The sequence below is a fragment of the Mus caroli genome, chromosome 6 (assembly GCF_900094665.2).
Source record: "Mus caroli chromosome 6, CAROLI_EIJ_v1.1, whole genome shotgun sequence".
Taxonomy (NCBI): Eukaryota; Metazoa; Chordata; class Mammalia; order Rodentia; family Muridae; genus Mus; species Mus caroli.
In genome coordinates, this window is record NC_034575.1 from 4,816,180 (window position 1) to 4,835,024 (window position 18,845).

Here is an 18,845-nt window from a genome sequence, read left to right on the forward strand (position 1 = left end):
AGGTCAGGCATGGTGATTCCACCAGAGGTTCTTTTATCCTTGAGAAGAGTTTTTGCTATCCTAGGTTTTTTGTTATTCCAGATGAATTTGCAGATTGCCCTTTCTAATTTGTTGAAGAATTGAGTTGGAATTTTGATGGGGATTGCATTTAATCTGTAGATTGCTTCTGACAAGATAGCCATTTTTACTAGATTGATCCTGCCAGTCCATGAGCATGGGAGATCTTTCCATCTTTTGAGATCTTCTTTAATTTCTTTCTTCAGAGACTTGAAGTTCTTATCATAGAGATCTTTCACTTCCTTAGTTAGATTCACGCCAAGGTATTTTATATTATTTGTGACTATTGAGAAGGGTGTTGTTTCCCTAATTTCTCTTTCAGCCTGTTTATCCTTTGCGTACAGAAAGGCCATTGACTTGTTTGAGTTAATTTTATATCCAGCTACTTCATTGAAGTTGTGTATCAGGCTTAGGGGTTCTCAATTCTTGATCTTACAGCAGAAGCCATTGCTGTTCTGTTTAGGAATTTTTTCCCCTGTACCCATATCTTAGAGGCTTTTCCCTTCTTTCTCCTCTACTAATTTCAGTGTCTCTGGTCTTATGTGGAGGTATTTGATCCACTTAGTCTTGAGCTTTTTACAAGGAGATAAGAATGGATCAATTCGCATTCTTCTACATGATAACCACCTATTGTGCCAGCACCATTTGTTGAAAATGCTGTCTTTTTTCCACTGGATTTAGCTCCCTTGTCAAAGATCAAGTGACCATAGGTGTGTGAATTCATTTCTGGGTCTTCAATTCTATTCCATTGATCTACTTTCCTGTCACTGTACCAATACCATGCAATTTTTATCACAATTGCCCTGTAGTGAGTCTTAATGTCAGGCATGGTGATTCTACCAGAGGTTCTTTTATCTTTGAGAAGAGTTTTTGCTATCCTAGGATTTTTATTATTCCAGATGAATTTGCAAATTGCCCTTTCTAATTCGTTGAAGAATTGAGTTGGAATTTTGATGGGGATTGCAGTGAATCTGTAGATTGCTTTCAGCAGGATAGTCATTTTTACTATATTGATCCTGCCAATCCATGAGCATGGGAGATCTTTCCATCTTCTGAGATCTTCTTCAATTTCTTTCTTCAGAGACTTGAAGTTCTTATCATACAGATATTTCACTTCCTTAGTTAGAGTCACAGCAAGGTATTTTATATTATTTGTGACTATTGTGAATGGTGTTGTTTCCCTAATTTTTTTCTCAGCCCTTTTATCTTTTGTGTAGAGAAAGGCCATTGATATGTTTGAGTTAATTTTATATCCAGCTACATCACTGAAGCTGTTTATCAGGTTTAGGAGTCCTCTGGTGGAATTTTTGGGGTCACTTCTCTATACTATCATATCATCTGCAAATAGAGATATTTTGACTTCTTCCTTTCCAAATTGTATACCCTTGATGTCCTTTTGTTGTCAAATTGCTCTGGCTAGAACTTCAAGTACTATATTGAATAGGTAGGAAGAAAGTGGGCTGCCTTGTCTAGTCCCTGATTTCAGTGGGATTGATTCGAGATTCTCTCCATTTAGTTTGATGTTGTCTACTGGTTTGCTGTAGATTGCTTTTATTATGTTTAGGTATGGGCCTGAATTCCTGATCTTCCCAAAACTTTTATCATGAAGGTGTGTTGGATTTTGTCAAATGCTTTCTCAGCATCTAAGGAGATGATCATGTGGGTTTTGTCTTTGAGTTTGTTTATATAGTGTATTACGTTGATGGATTTCCATATATTAAACCATCCCTGCATCCCTGGGATGAAGCCTACTTGGTCATGATGTATCATTGTTTGATGTGTTCTTGGATTCGGTTTGCCAGAAGTTTATTAAGTGTTTTTACATCAATATTCATAAGAGAAATTGGTATGAAGTTCTCTTTCTTTCTTGGATCTTTGTGTGGTTTAGGTATCAGAGTAATTGTGGCTTCATAGAATGCGTTGGGTAGAGTACCTTCTGCTTCTATTTTGTGTAATAGTTTGAGAAGAGTTGGAATTAGGTCTTTTTTGAAGGTCTGACAGAGCTCTGCACTAAACCCATCTGGTCCTGAGCTTTTTTTGGTTGGGAAACTATTGATGACTGCTTCTATTTCTTTAGGGGAAATGGGACTGTTTAGATCATTCATCTCATCCTGATTTAACTTTGGAACCTGGTATCTGTCTAGAAAGTTGTCCATTTCATCCACGTTTTCTAGTTTTGTTGAGTGTAGCCTTTTGTAGTAGGATCTGATGGTGTTTTAGATTTTCTCAGGTTCTGTTGTTATGTCTCCTTTTTCATTTTTAATTTTGTTAATTAGGATACTGTCCCTGTGCCCTCTAGTTAGTCTGGCTAAGGGTTTATCTATCTTGTTGATTTTCTCAAAGAACCAGCTCCTGGTTTGGTTGATTCTTTAAATAGTTCTTTTTGTTCCCACTTGGTTGATTTCAGCCCTGAGTTTGATTATTTCCTGCCATCTACTCCTCTTGGGTGAATTTGCTTCCTTTAGTTCTGGAGTTTCTAGGTGTGCTGTCAGTCTTCTAGTGTGTGCTCTCTCTAGTTTCTTTTTGGAGGCACTCAGAGCTATGAGTTTTCCTCTTAGGACTGCCTTCATTATGTCCCATAAGTTTGGGTATGTTGTGTCTTCATTTTCATTAAGCTCTAAAAAGTCTTTAATGTCTTTCTTTATTTCATCCTTGACCAAGGAATCATTGAGTACAGTCTTGTTTAGTTTCCACGTGAATGTTGGCTTTCTCTTGTTTATATTGTTATTGAAGATCAGCCTTAGTCCATGGTGATCAGATAGGATACATGGGGTAATTTCAATATTTTTGTATCTGTTGAGGCCTATTTTGTGAGCAATTATATGGTCAGTTTTGGAGGAGGTACCATGTGGCGCTGAGAAGAAGGGTTTTTTTTTTTTTTGGATAAAATGTTCTGTAGATATCAATTAATTCCATTTGTTTCATAACTTCTGTTAGTGTCCATATATCCCTGTTTAGTTCTGTTTCCAGGATCTGTCCATTGGTGAGAGTGGTGTGTTGAAGTCTCCCACTATTATTGTGTGAGGTGCAATGTGTGCTTTGAGCTTTACTAAAGTTTCTTTAATGAATGTGGTTGCCCTTGCATTTGGAGCATAGATATTCAGAATTGAGAGTTCATCTTGGAAGATTTTACCTTTGATGAGTATGAAGTGCTCCTTTTTGTCTTTTTTGATAACTTTGGGTTGGAAGTCAATATTATTCGATGTTAGAAAGGCTACTCCAGTTTGTTTCTTCGGACCATTTGCTTGGAAAATTGTTTCCAGCCTTTCACTCTGAGGCAGTGTCTGTCCTTTTCCTTGAGGTGGGTTTCCTGTAATCAACAAAATGTTGGGTCCTGTTTGTGTAGCCAGTCTATTAGTCTATGTCTTTTTATTGGGGAATTGAGTCCATGGATGTTAAGAGAAATTAAAGAAAAGCAATTGTTGCTTTCTGGTATTTTTTGTTGTTAAAGTTGGGGTTCTGTTCTTGTGGCTGTCTTTTAGTTTTGTTAAAGGATTACTTTCTTGCTTTTACTAGGGTTTAGTTTCCATCTTTGTGTTGGTGTTTTCCCTTCATTATCCCTTGAAGGGCTGGATTTGTGGAAAGATACTGTGTGAATTTGGTTTTGTCNTGGAATACTTTGGTTTCTCCATCTATGATAATTGAGAGTTTTGCTGGGTATAATAGCCTGGGCTGGAATTTGTGTCCTCCTAGGGTGTGCATAATATCTGTCCAGGCTTTCATAGTCTCTGGTAATTCTGGTGTAATTCTAATAGGCCTGCCTTTATGTATTGCTTGACCTTTTTCCCTTACTTCTTTTAATATTCTATCTTCATTTAGAGCATTTGTTGTTCTGATTATTATGTGTCGGGAGGAATTTCTTTTCTGGTCTAGTCTATTTGGAGTTCTGTAGGCTTCTTGTACGTTCATGCCATCTCTTTCTTTAGGTTTGGGAAGTTTTCTTCTATAATTTTGTTGAAGATGTTTGCTGGTCCTTTGAGTTGAAAATCTTCATTCTCATCTACTTCTATTTTCAGTAGGTTTGGTCTTCTCATTGTGTCCTGGATTTCCTGGATGTTTTGAGTTAGGATCTTTTTGCATTTTGTATTTTCTTTGATTGCTGTGCTGATGCTCTCTATGGAATCTTCTGCACCTGAGATTCTCTCTTCCATCTCTTGTATTCTGTTGCTGATGCTCACTTTATGGTTCCTATCTCCAGCGGCACATCATTTTCTAAGGGAGGGCTAGCACCCCTAATGACGCAGTCATATTCCAAGCCCCCACCTTTTAAAAAATATTTTGTATCAACTTCTCCTAAGCTCTGCTTCATAGAGGCTTTCTACTATTACTTTTTTAAAAAAAGACATTTACATTTTATGTGCACACATATTTTCTGTGCATGCTATGAATGTGTACCATGTGTGTGCCCATTGCTCATGGAGCCAGAATACGCTGTCAGATTTCCTGAAACTAATACTACATGTTGTTGTAAGCCACTATTTGGTAGTGGTACCAGAACTCTGGTACCCTGCAAGAACAGCAAATGTTTTAACTGCTGAGCCATCTCTCCAGCCCCTATATCTACAGATATTTAGCAGTTCCATGCTAGGACCAAAATTACAGCACATCAGTTATTTAGGGATACATATGACCAATGTTTTTGCACATACCTTTGAACAATAGTCATATTGTTTTCAGAAACTTGGCATTGTATATCATATAAAGTACGTAAGGAGTTAAGTAAGTTCTAGATGATACTATAGTAAAGACTTTGCAGTTAAATCTGGAATGTGATCTCCTGGGGAGAGTGTATCCAAATGTACATTCATGTTTAAATGAGTAAAAGATAATACATTATAAAATTAAATATGTAAAAATGTCCTCATGAAACAAAATATTATGCCGGGTGACTAATAAGGTACTAAATATTTAATTGCCTTTGCTACCATTGCATTGTATAATTTAGAACATTTTGTTAATAGATAAGCTAGATCTCTTTTGTTTATAAAAGTGAAATACATGAAAATTAATGCAGCCTTTATGTAAGATCTACTGATGTGGGTCTTTAATTTCAGTACTTAGAAGGAAGAGACAGGCAGATCTCTGTGAGTTTGAGACTATGTGTAGTAAGATCCTGTCTAAAAGGAAAACCAGGGGAAAAAGATATCAGTTTTGACAAATTAATCAGTATCTGAAATATTTCATACATAACACAGTTACTCTTTAAAGGAAGAGACTTGTAGCATTATAAAGGTAAAATCTGAAACAGTCCAAAAAAGTGTACCACCACACCATATAAAGTTGCAGAAATGAAGCATTTGTTTCATTTTTTATCATTATTTTCAGTTGTCTCAGTCATAAGTTGAAGAATAAGTCATTGTGGTAAAACATTATATTTTATTAAAATTTTTGAGAAAAAAAACTGAATAAAAAATAAAGCACTGGTATTCACCTTTGTTTTCCGTTTCTTTATTCTCTCCCCAAAGCAGATTGCCAAACTTAGGCAACAGCTACAACGCAGCAAGCAAAGTAGTAGGCATAGTAAAGAGAAGGACCGACAGTCACCTCTCCATGGCAACCATATAACAATCAGTCATACTCAGGTAAGCCTAAATTCCTCAAGTAATTATTCAGATAATTACTGAATTCTTTCAGATTTTATTAAGTCCTCTTAATGTATTACTAAGGGGAAAGCTTTACCTTCACAAATCACTTTATTTGGATAAATTCTTTCTTATGTATGTATGTATGTATGTATTTATTTATTTATTTATTCATTCATTCATTCACTTTAAAACCCAATATCAGCCCTACCTCTCCTCCTAATAACCCCTGCAAGCCCCCCATTCTCCCTTTCCCTTCTCATTGAAAAGGGGGAGCCTCCCTCTGAGTGTCACCCTCCACCCCTAATAAATTGTTGTGAAATGCTTTAAAATTTTATTAACAGTGTTTTAGTAATAGACAAAATATAGTAATAGTGACCTACGAATGATTTTTACCTGTGCTGAAATCACAGGTAATGTGCTTGCTAAACAGCTGAGGAGTGTCTTATTTAATTGTTCTATGAGTAGAAGGCACCTTAAAATATCTGCTTTGTGTTTTGGGTATTTTGGGTCTTTTTCCACATGAAGAAATTTTAAAATGGGCTTTTTATTTTCTCCCAAGAAATTTGTACTAACATATCTTATGGAACAGATCTGAAAAGTGCTGCTCTAGAGTGATGAATCTTAGAGTTAGATCTGATACCATGACCTAATAGCATATTGCTAATTCATAGAGATAACGATAATTCAACACTAGGAAATATTAATATAACTCACTATACCCGAAAGTCAAAGGAGAGAAAAAACAAATTGTATTTTCTTGTGGTTTAATAACATTTGATAAAACATAGTATCAATTTGTGGTTATAAAAATTCTTAAATAGAAAACAGCAAAATTGTCTATTGTAACTGTGCGTGTACTAAGCTCCCATCTTTACAGTACTGGTTGCATTAATGTCAAGATAGAAATCACCATCGAGGTCAACATTTATTGACATGTTACATTAGGCAATAAAAAAACCATCATTATTGCATATAGGAAGTCAAAATGAATAGCTATGAAAACTAATTATGAGATCATTAATATAGATAATACTAACAAGTGACATAGAACATGTAAAACAAAAGAAGAGTGTGTTGCTGTTAGAACACAATAATATAACCACTTTGTCAAGCATATACTGATTATTCTCCCCAGTATTGTTCTATTTCAAGTAGCCACTACAAATCAAGCCATATCTAATAAACAAAGTGAAGACAAATATTCTTTGGCTAGTGATTAGAGAGATATTTTATGTAACTATACAGTGTAGTACTATTCCACAGTACAGAGGAAATGACCTGATAGATTTGACAGAACTGAATTTCAAAACCCTTTTGCTAAGTGAAGGAAGTTATGAGGAAAAAACTGAATAACATATGATTTGTTTACTTTAAATTCTCAAGAAGGTATAATTATATAAACTAAGTATCAGGAGTAGGAACTGATGCAGAGAGGCCCTAAATAATATTTTCTGAGTAATGAGAGCTCTAAATGTGACTATACAATAACTTGATGACACTTTATGTTAGCAAAGCTCAACTAACATATTTTAAATGGGGTGATTTGTTGTATCTTATTGATCATATCTGGTCATATCTGATGAGTGAGATACAATAGAGTGGTATCCTAGACAATCAAAGTGGGAGTTATGTTTGCTTTTCTTTTTCTTATTAATCTGGTAAAATTAATATTTGCAAGTTTGTTGCAAGCACCAACTATAATGTTATCCCATTACCTCACTAACTACTTAAATAAAAGACTAAGATGATTAAACATGCATTTAACTCTTTGGTATCTGGTTGTTCATAGAAACTATTTATGTTTACTATATAAATATTTGTCATGGAATATGGGATCCTTTAAAGAACAAAAACAGCTATTTAAGTTATAGAGTAGGAATTTTTCTTTATTTTTAAACTTGCTTATGTACATATATACTCAAAAACATTGTTGATATTCTAATTATGCTTACTAGAATTTTATATGATAAAAAGGAAAACTGAAATTTAATGAAATGATTAAAAGTATAGCCATACAAAAATTTAACAGTATTATTTCGGGTTACTTTAAAAAATACACAATCCCACCAATTCACATGAAAAGAAATGTGCAAGTTATACATGTTTATTGCGTTTATAAAATGAAAAACAGAAAATCATAGGACAAAGAGTCTCTCCTCCCATTGATGACCAACAAAGCCATCCTCTACTACATTTGCAGCTGGAGCCATGAGTCCCTCCATGTGTACTCTTTGGTTGTTGGTGTAGTCCCTGGAAGCTACTGGCTAGTTCATACTGTTGTTCCTCATATGGGACTGCAAACCCCTTCAGCTCCTTGGGTACTTTCTCTAACTCCTCTATTGGGGACCCCATGCTCAGTCCAATGATTGGCTGGGAACATCCACCTCTGTATTTGTGAGGCACTGGCCGAGCCTCTCAGGAGACAGCTATATCAGGCTCCTGTCAGCATGCACTTCTTGGCATACACAATAATGTCTGGGTTTGGTTTCTGTATATGGGATGAATCCCCAGATGAGACTATCTCTGGATGGCCTTTCCTTCAGTCTCTGCTCTATACTTCATCTGCATTTTTGCTCCTCCATGAGTATTTTGTTTTCTTTCCAAGAAGGACCAAAGCATCCACACTTTGGTCTTTCTTCTTCTTAAGCTGTACGTGGTCTGTGAATTGTATCTTGGGTATTCTAAGTTTCTGGGCTAATATCCACTTCTCGGTGAGTGCATACCATATGTGTTCTTTTTTGATTGGATTACCTCACTGAGGATGATATTTTCTAGTTCCATCCATTTCCCTAAGCATTTCATGAATTCATCATTTGTAATAGCTGAGTAGTACTCCATTGTGTAAATGTACCACATTTTCTGTATCCGTTGCTCTGTTGAGGGACATCTGGGTTCTTTCCAGCTTCTGACTATTATAATTAAGGCTGCTATGAACATAGTAGAGTATGTGTCCTTATTACATGTTGGAGCATCATCTGGGTATATGCCCAGGAGTGGTATTAGTGGGTCCTCAGTAGAATTGTGTCCAATATTGCTGGGTATAGTAGCCTGGGCTGGCATTTGTGTTCTCTTAGGGTCTGTATGATGTCTGCCCAGGATCTTCTGGCTTTTATAGTTTCTGGTGAAAAGTCTGTTGTAATTCTAGTAGGTCTGCCTTTACATGTTACTTGACCTTTTCCCCTTACTGTTTTTAATATTCTTTCTTTGTTCATTTGGTATTATGATTATTATGTGATGGGAGGAATTTCTTTTCTGATCTAATCTACTTGGTGTTCTGTAGGCTTCTTATATGTTCATGGGCATCTCTTTCTTTAGTTTAGGGAAGTTTTCTTCTATAATTTTGTTGAAAATATTTACTGGCCCTTTAAGTTGGGAATCTTCACTCTTTTCTATAACTATTATCCTTAGGTTTGGTCTTCTCATTGTGTCCTGGATTTCCTGGATGTTTTGGGTTAGGATCTTTTGCATTTTTCATTTTCTTTGGTTGTTGTATCAATGTTTTCTATAGTATCTTCTGTGCCATTTCTTGTATTCTGTTGGTGATGCTTGCATCTAAGGCTCCTGGTCTCTTTCCTAGGTTTTCTATCTCCAGAGCTCTCTCTCTCTCTCTCGTCGTGAATTCTTTGTTTCTACTTCCATTTTTAGATCCTGGATGGGTTTGTTCAGTTTCTTCACCTGTTTGGATGTGTTTGACTGTAATTCTTTAAGGGATTTTTGTGTTTCCTTTGTGAGGGCTTCTACCCCTTTACCTGTGTTCTTTCTTTAAGGGAGTTAATTTATGTCCTTTTTAAAGTCCTCCATCGTCATGAGAAGTGACTTTAGCTTTTCTGGTGTGATGGTATATCCAGGACTTAGTATGGTGGGATTGGGTTCTGATGATGCCAGGTAACCTTGGTTTCTGTTGCTTATGTTCTTGCCTCCTGCCATCTCATTATCTCTAGTGCTATTTGCCCTTGCTATACCTGACTGTTGCCTGTCCTTCCTGTCATCATGGTTGTGTCAGAACTCCTCAGAGTCCAGCTGTCTCAGTGATCTTGTGATTCTGGGATCCTGGGTGTGTCAGAGTTCTTAGGAATCCATCTGGCTCTGGGACCCTGAGATCCTGGTGTGACCAAGTTCCTGGGATCCTCAGATCCTTTGCTTCTGTGACCCTGGGTGTGCTAGAGTGCTCAGTAGTGGAGTTTCCTCTGGGTGGACTTGTGCGACTTGCCTTGTGGGACTGGCTGAGGAGTTTGCACCGAAGGTAAACTGGCGCAGACTGGAAGGAACCTGGGCCACTGGTCAGGTGGGGTTCCTGTGTCTCTGGTTTCTGCTGGTCCCATTTACTCCTGGTGATGTTGGAATAGATGCTGTGTCCTCCTCACCTTGATCCTATGATCCTGAGCCTGTTAGAGCACCTGGGAGTGGAGCTTCCTCTAGATGGTGTGGGACTGTCTGTGGAGTTTGCACTCAAGGGTTTTTTAATAGTAGCTGTGAGAATTAGCTAATTTTTGAAAAATCCTGCGGAATATATTTGAAAACAACCTAATGTTACTCAGTTACTTAAGTTCCTAACTTAATATTATTAAGTTGCTTAATAATTCCATTATTGTCTTAACAGTTGACAAAATGGAAACAAAAGTACTAACATGTAAATATCATGGTATATCCCCAGGACTGCAGTTGAGTCACATGATAAATTCCACAATTTTAATTATACTTTCCCATAAACAAAAAAAGACATTAAAAAGTGCTGAAAATGTTATCTGCTGTTCTACTGATCAAATGCATACATTATATAGTTATACCTTTATAGTTAGAGATTTTGAAAGATTGTTTTGATTTCATGTTTTTAACTTCCTTTGTAATTTAAATTTCTGTATATGTATTTAAAAATTTACAATATTTGAAGTATCAGGAATAAATGAGTTAAATGAGTTTATATTTTAAGGAATTTTTGATTGCATCTTGTTTTTATGGCAAGAGCATACAGAGGAGCCTTACATATGCTAAACAATGTCTGTCACTGGGCTACATCCTTAGCTATTCAATTTTTAAGATGTATCATACTCTAATTCATTGTTCTTTGACAGTAAATAATTTGACTCCATTCTGTCTTCTGCCTCAAAGGCTATTGGATCAAGATCAGTCCCTATGCCTCTGTCAAACATATCAGTGCCAAAATCATCTGTTTCCCGTGTACCCTGCAATGTAGAAGGAATAAGTCCTGAATTGGAAAAGGTATTCATCAAAGAAAACAATGGAAAGGAAGAAGTGTCGAAGGTACAATTACATTTTCTTTAATGTTACAGTGTTTCTCAGAAGCACTTTGAGGGAGTGAAAACAGCTTTACAGAAATACCATATTGGTCACTATCCTTGTCAGTCATCTCTTGTCTTGCTAATATATTTTGCTATAGGCCACCATTGATGTATTGTGTGGCCTTTGGTAACTGCTGTTCTCACTTAGCATAGCATGTCTAAGGTCCACCTGGGTTGCAGCACATATCAGTGGTTTCTACTTTGCTCTGTGCTTCCATAAACATTTTACAAATTGTCTTCTTTTTCTTTTTTCCTTTTTGGTTTTTCAAGACAGGGTTTCTCTGTATAGCCCTGGCTGTCCTGGAACTCACTCTGTAGACCAGGCTGGCCTCAAACTCAGAAACCCACCTGCCTCTGCCTCCCAAGTGCTGGGATTAAAGGCGTGCGCCACCATGCCCGGCTACAATTTTTTTTCTGTATATATATTTTTCATTTGTGTATGGACTTAGGACTAGCATGGGCAGTAGTACTATAGGACTATAACTCTTGTGTTTAGATGTGAGCATTTGTGTTGTTTTACATTCCTACCCGTCATGTAACATAGTTAGATTTCTCTACATTTTCTCTAAATGTTTGAGTAATCTTTCTTGGTGAACCTCTAGTGGGAGCAGAGTGGCATTCCATCATAATGTCGCTTTGCATTCCCAGGAACCAGTGGTACTAAACATCTTTTCCTAAGTTATTGATAATTTGTGGGTCTTCATTAGGGGGATTTCTCTTCTATTTTAAATCAGACTGTTTTTTTATTACTGAGATATAAATGTTTTTTGCCAAGTTCTTTATTTTGTAGATATAAATCCTCAGATACCTCATGTGGAAACATTATGAGAATTTTTCCATTTTCTTGATGATTTATTTGAAAAACAGCATTTTTGATGAAGTCTAGCTTATAGCTTATTATTTTCTATGTACATTCCTTAATCCATGGTCCCATGATTGCTCTTGCATTATTTGTGAGTTTTACAGTTTTGGCTCTCTCTCTTATTGTTTTAGTTAGGGTTTCTATTGCTGCAACAAAACACCATGACCAAAAGGGAAGTTGAGGAGGAAAGGTTTGTCTTATACTTCCATATTGCTGTTCATCATCAAATGAAGTCAGGACAAGAACCCAAGGCAGGAGCTGATGTAGAGGACATGGAGGGTACTGCTTTCTAACTTGATCTCCATGATGGCTTGCTCAACCTGCTTTCTTACAGAAACTGGGACCACCATCTTAGGAATAGCATTACCCATAGTTAGCTGGACCCTCCTCCATCAATCACTAATTGAGATAATGGCTTATAGTCAGATCTTACGAAATCAATTTCTCAATAGAGATTTCCTCCTTTCAAATAACTCTATAGAGTGTATATCAAGTTGACATAAGACTAGCCAGCACACTTACATATATGTCTTTGATCCTTTTTGAATCTTCTAGATTTTAGTATTTATAGATCAGCAGATATAAGCAATATTCATAGGTTCTTCTGTACCTATACTAGCCTATGTAGTGAGTCTCTATAAGAATTACTATACCTTAAAATGTTCCTATCAGAGAGTTAGATTGTTTTCCATCTTTGTCATAGTCAGTGCTTTATAAAACATTGCATACTTCTACAAACAGGCTGCTAGTAGTGAAATTATCAAGGCATTTTTGTATTTTACATTTTGATATGTACATCTTCCCAGAACATTGTGTTATTTTTAATCTTTATCATATATTACATTATTTTATAGACATAATGCTATAAAGGAATTTATTGGAATGGAGATTGTTAACACATCTTAGTTGTTTGCTGTTAAAATGTTTGCTTTAAAATAGTAATAAAAGGAAATAAACGATCTTATATTTGAAAGATTATCACTCACAAATTTATCTATTTACTAAAAACATCAAGGCAAAACTTTTTACTACAATATAAAACATTTCTTGAAAATGAATTGTATCTTAATTTGTAAGGATACACATTTCAGAATTCTAGAATTATCTACAAACTTATAACTTAAAACATTGACTTTTTTAGAAATTTTGTACTTTGGGTATTTTCTGCATTTTAAACTATTTTTAATTGGCACTGTCACCATCAACTCTAAACTGTGGGTTCTTTATTTATAGAAGCAAAATAACATACTAATGAATTTTAGTGAGTCCCCTAGTTCAAAACCTGTCATTGGGATTGTAGTATCCTGTTTTCTGCTTATCAACATTATCATCAATAGTCATATTTAGTTATATGCCGCGTTAGCAGTATTGAGATTCGTTATTCTCCACTGAGTACTAATGAAATTTTATTAGATATTTTAGGTGATTTCAAAGGAAACAAAGTTCTTGGGATCTAATTAGTGAGGAATGAATAAAGTGAAAATTTACACTCCCAATGTGAGGTTTTTATTTTACCTTACTTGCATGTGAAAGCGATTTCTCTGAATGTTCAGTTTATGCCGAGTGTTTATGTGGTGCTCATGACACTATGTGGAGATGCATTGTTAAAGTTCAGCTGCTCTTAAAACATATCATTGGAGCTGCCTTGGAGCCCTGTCATTTTTAAGGGAAACAATTTGAAGCAAAATATAACCTTAATAAAGGCAACATGCCCAGAAGTTACTCTTAAGATACAAATGTTGTGTTTATTCACTGAGGGAGAACTTATGGTGGTACCACTTGTAGAATATAAAATCTGATGACATGCCTCATGCTTTGTGATAAATAGGATGTACTTTGTATCACCCACATGTTTACCAGTGTTCCTCTTGCAGCCTTTGGATATACCAGATGGTCGAAGAGCTCCACTCCCTGCTCACTACAGGAGCAGTAGTACTCGAAGCATAGATACCCAGACACCTTCTGTCCAAGAGCGCAGCAGTAGCTGTAGCAGCCACTCCCCTTGTGTGTCCCCATTTTGTCCTCCGGAATCCCAGGATGGAAGTCCTTGTTCAACAGAAGATTTGCTCTATGATCGTGATAAAGGTGAGAATGAAGTCATCCATTTATACGGAAGGCTTGCTATTGCTCATTATAGTCTGTGTCTTGGGCCATTATCCCACCTTTCCCTGTGTTGAATGGCGAGAGTGTAAACATTGAGTTATTACAGGTTTGTTTGTTCATTGGTTTCACTCTCCTCCTCTGTAACTCTCCAACATCTTCCATAAATGTGTCAGATAAGCACAGTGGCTGTTTCTAACAGCTAACAAAAGCTATAAAGTGGATTGGCTACAACTATATGTCAGTATTTTCTTTCCTTTTTTTCAGAGTTGATGGTTATGATACAGTTTATATTTCTTATGTCTAAAGGTAGAGTTTATATTCAGTGATTTTGGAGGAATATTTTCTAAGAGTATCTTGAGAATGAGTGTTGTGGTGTGAAGGTACACATGTGCATGTATGCATATGTGAATACTAAAGTATGACATGAGATGCCTTCCTCTATTTTTCATTGCCTTAAGACAAGGTCTCTTACTGAACCAAAAGCATGCTTTTTGCATGAGAATGACTGGCCAGTGAGCTTTCAGGATTTGCCTGCCTCTGTACCTACCAATCGGAGGCTTAAAGGGACATGCAGTCCTGCCCAGTTGAGATGTGGGTAGTGGAATGTGCTAGGACCAGAGCTTAGCATAGTTGTCATCAGAGACTTTATCCAGCAACTGATAGGAAAAGATGCAGGGCCCCACAATGAAATGCTAGGTGGAGCTCGAGGAGTCCTGTGGAAGAGGAGGAGATGAAGGAGCCCCTATGGTTTGACCTTTGCATATGTGCTATGGTTGTGTAGCTTCATGTTCTTGGTGTGGGATTTGTAACAGTGGGAACAGGGGGCTATCTCTGGCTCTTTTGCCTTTCTTTGGGATCCTTTTCTCGTCCAGCCTTGATGTTATGGTATGTGCCTGGTTTTATGTGTATGGCTGATATCCCTGGAAGGCATGCTCTTTGAGGGTAGACGGGGGGAGGGGGGTCCATCTAGGGGGAGGAGAAGGTCAGAGAGGAGAGACTGGTGGGAGTGGTGGAAGGAAGGGAAACAGAATGTAATATATGAGAGAAGAATACATTTAAAAAGAAAAAATGTGGGTGATGGAGATTTAAACATGAGTTCCCAGACTAAATTGGATAGCGGGTTTTCTTACCCATTGAGTCATCTCTCCAGGCTTTCCATCTTTTTATTTGAAACCGTTTCTCATGGAACCTGGAGTTCATCATTTTGGTTAGATTAGATAACCAGGGAGTCTCTAGAATCCACCTGTCCTTACTTTACAGCCCCAGGTTTCAGATGCACATCACCATGCCCATCACTGCATAGGTCCTCATGCAACAAGCACTTTATCTACGGAGCCATCTTCCTAGTCTCTCCACTGCGGTTTTTTTTTTTTTCAAGATAAGATTACTCACTAAACCTGGAGCTCACCAGCTCAGCTAAGCCAACTGACCATCAAGCTCCAGGGTTATAGACATACACTGATCTCTGGCCCTGTGACTGTATTTTTAAGTAACTAGGGAAATTTCAGACTGTACCTACAGAATATCACTTTAAGGTTTATAGATAGATTTTTGCTAACTGTTGGAAAACTGATATTTTCACTGCCTATCAGGTTCAGATAGTTTTTCTGTGCCCCTGCTGTCTTCAGGTTAAATGTTTGAACACCACAGCTTACATGATTCTGAGTCTGGTCTCTAAGACCTAGCTTCAGAAGGGGTACCAGTTGCTCACCTTCCATGTTCCTTGACTACTTTCAAAGAAACTAAAATTATTTTTTAGATAGAAGCCATTAATAACAAAAAGTTTTAAATATCTTACTCAGTTTTTTTTAAGATTTATTTATTTATTTATTTATTATCTGTAAGTACACTGTAGCTGTCTTCAGACACTCTAGAAGAGGGAGTCAAATCTAGTTACGGATGGTTGTGAGCCACCATGTGGTTGCTGGGATTTGAACTCCAGACCTTCTGAAGAGCAGTCGGGTGCTCTTACCCACTGAGCCATCTCACCAGCCCCTTACTCAGTTTTTTTGTACTGTTCCCTATAATTTATTTTGTGATATTGGTATATGTAAAATATGTGGATCCACCTGAAGTTTTATATCTGTAGGTATCCATAAAGGGAGGCTCAAGGTACAGATGTAAAACAAGTCTGCTGTCTCATACGGTGCTCTCAGTCTTCCCAGATAGCATCCTTCCCCTGATGTAACCTCAAGTCTGCTGTCTCATACGATGCTCTCAGTCTTCCCAGATAGCATCCTTCCCCTGATGTAACCTCAAGTCTGCTGTCTCATACGGTGCTCTCAGTCTTCCCAGATAGCATCCTTCCCCTGATGTAACCTCAAGTCTGTCTTCCTATACCACAGTTTAGTTTTTACCTGTGAAAGGAATTTCACAGAAATAAAATGATGTTGGTATATTCTATATGCTTTTGTTTATCTGGTTTATTCTACATATTTCTTATGAAAAGGTAAATGAAAGCTATTTTGGACTTTGTCTTCTTATTTTATATCTTTTAAGTAGCTCTCCCTTTGATCCTTATCTTATTGCCGGGCTTGTGGACACATTCCACTAAGTATATTAGAGATATCTTTACACATCTCTCCTTTGCTTAGAGTATGAAACCTAAAAACTTGACATTTCACTAAGAAGTTGTACTAGAGGGCTGGTCACGCAGCACACACCTTTAATCCTAACACTTGGGAGGTAGAGACAAGCAGAGCTTGGTTGACATAGTAAGTTCTAGGCCAGGTAGGGCTACACAGTGATGCCCTGTCACAAAACAAAACAAACAAACAGAAAAACAGGAAAAAATTGTACTAGAGCAATTGGAGGTTGGGGACATGAAGTTGGGGGTGGGTGGGAGGATCTAGAAGGATTTGAGGGAAGGGAAAAATATAATTGAACCATCATATAAAAGAATACAAAAAAAATTTACCATAAAATCGGTCTCAAATTATGGAGTTTGAGCTGCTGAAGCAAGCCTGGGGCTCAGGCCTGTAACCCTACTACTGTGAAGGCTGGAGCAGAGGATTGTTGAGTGTAAGAGTGGCAAGAACTGAAAGTGAAATAGGCCATATCAGCTTCCGGTACAGGCGAGATTCAGTGTGAGAGAAGGTGAGAGGCAGTGTAGATCTGAGAAACATTTACATGGTTTTCCCACATTCTATAAGGAAATCTCATTAGTTTCTTTAAATTCCTACTATGTTTAGCTTTGAGACATTGCTTTGTGATTATAATTAATTAGACAATATTTTTCCTTGGAAAACTGTTTGGCCTACATGTAAAATTACAGATCTTAAGAAAAGCACGTATCATTATAAAAAGAACATTAAAATGGTGTTTTAAAATTTATATGTGCATATATACATACACATGTATGTTTAAGGCTGGCTATAGAGGCCTGTCCTTTTGAACTGAGCTCTTTTCTTCTGGTTTACTTAACTATTTGGTAGCATTTGCTGCACATCGGGTTCTGTACTAGAAAGTAGACAGAGATAAATAAAATGTTCATTTCCTTAAGGAAGTTATAACCTTAGTAATAAGAATGTAAAGATAGTGTGCTCTCATAAATATTTAGTATTTTAAACAATGTTTTGAATACTAAATGGAAAAAAGAAAGTGGTTTATCAGGTTAGGGAGCTTGTATATTATATATCAACTATAGAATAGTCTTTGGCCTGTGGCTTCTCTTTCAAAATCTAAATTTTGGAGTGGTTTGTATTTTTTAATACCTATTTTGCCTTATAATTTATGTTTCTGTACTAAACTCTGGCTCTTTTTATATTCAGTTAAGAAAAAAATGTGGAAGCTGTCTAATTCTTGCTGTTTTTTTATCACCTGTGGAGATAGAACTATGATTTTTCTAGTCCGCTAAGATCTCCTTGGAGTAACTTCACTCTCTGTAGTTGCTCTCAGACATTTCTTTGGTAAAATACTTAGGCCATTCTTACAAGGAAGAGAGAGAATCAGCTGCAGTGACTATATGTCCTACTGAAAGGTGTGCTGGTGAGCTAGTTATTTATAGTATTCCTCTATTACGTATTTATCCTTTTTCTGTCTTTGCTAATATTGTCTCTGCCTATTTATAATATCTGTCCCTCATGAATCATGTATAAATTTCAACTAAGAATTTTAGTTAATAGTGGGGGTGGAGGGTTGGGGTTTTTTTTGTTTTGGTTTGTTTGTTTGTTTGTTTGTTTGTTTGTTTGTTTTGACTATATCAGTTGGAATGCCAGAACAAAATCACTTTGTTCAGAAAAGGCCAGTTGTTGGAGAACCTGTTTAATGGAGATTTTCGTTTTTAGTTTGTTTGATGGGGTTGAGTTGGGTTGGGTTCTGTTCTTTTCTTAGGGTTTTTCTGGTAACCTAGAGACTTAAGCAGCCTGGTCCCATGTGCTGAGCCTAATAGCGAAATAACACCTAAATCTCATTTAAACAACTCCAGTTCAGGAGAAGCGCTCTCATCTTGACAGTTCTTATAGTCACACTGTCAAAAATATGCCGCAAGAGTTGGCCTAAGTCCTTCTACACCATCATGTCTAAATGCAAGGGAGAATATATATAGTACAGATGGCAGCATCAAAATATTCGCTCTTTTAGCTGCTCTGCCAGTGTTCCTTGATGGTGGCCAAGCTAGTGCCAGGCAAACCAAAAGACCTGGATGCCAGCTGCGGCTTGCCGTGGGTTCTGGGCAGCTTTACACATTACAGAGTCAGTTGTTAAGAAGCTCTGCAATGCTGCAAGGTACTGTAGAAACATTGAGTGTTATAATTATGAAGTAAATGGAACCATTTTGTTCAGGCCAACTACTAAAAGTTATGTTCTAAGAATCCATAAACTGATTACTTGTGGTTTAAGCTACATTTTCTTGACGGAAATATGCTATGTGGATGGAATTTCCTATGCTAGGGTTTATATACCAATTTAACTTATACTGTGACTCATAAATATTAGTAT

The 18,845-nt window shown here is 36.9% G+C and overlaps 1 protein-coding gene across 6 annotated transcripts in view; it reads left to right on the top strand.

Moving 5' to 3' along the window:
* Nucleotides 1-18,845, top strand: part of Glcci1 (glucocorticoid induced 1) — a 76,896-nt gene that overhangs the window by 46,687 nt on the left and 11,364 nt on the right. For 4 of the 6 annotated variants that reach the window (XM_021164341.1, XM_021164344.2, XM_021164343.2 and 1 more), the window contains exons 4-6: nucleotides 5,523-5,639; nucleotides 10,752-10,904; nucleotides 13,679-13,889. In XM_021164341.1, coding sequence (XP_021020000.1) covers nucleotides 5,523-5,639; nucleotides 10,752-10,904; nucleotides 13,679-13,889 — 481 coding nt within the window. The remainder of the gene's footprint in view (nucleotides 1-5,522; nucleotides 5,640-10,751; nucleotides 10,905-13,678; nucleotides 13,890-18,845) is intronic. The other 2 variants (XM_021164342.2, XM_021164345.2) reach the window with 1 other exon arrangement.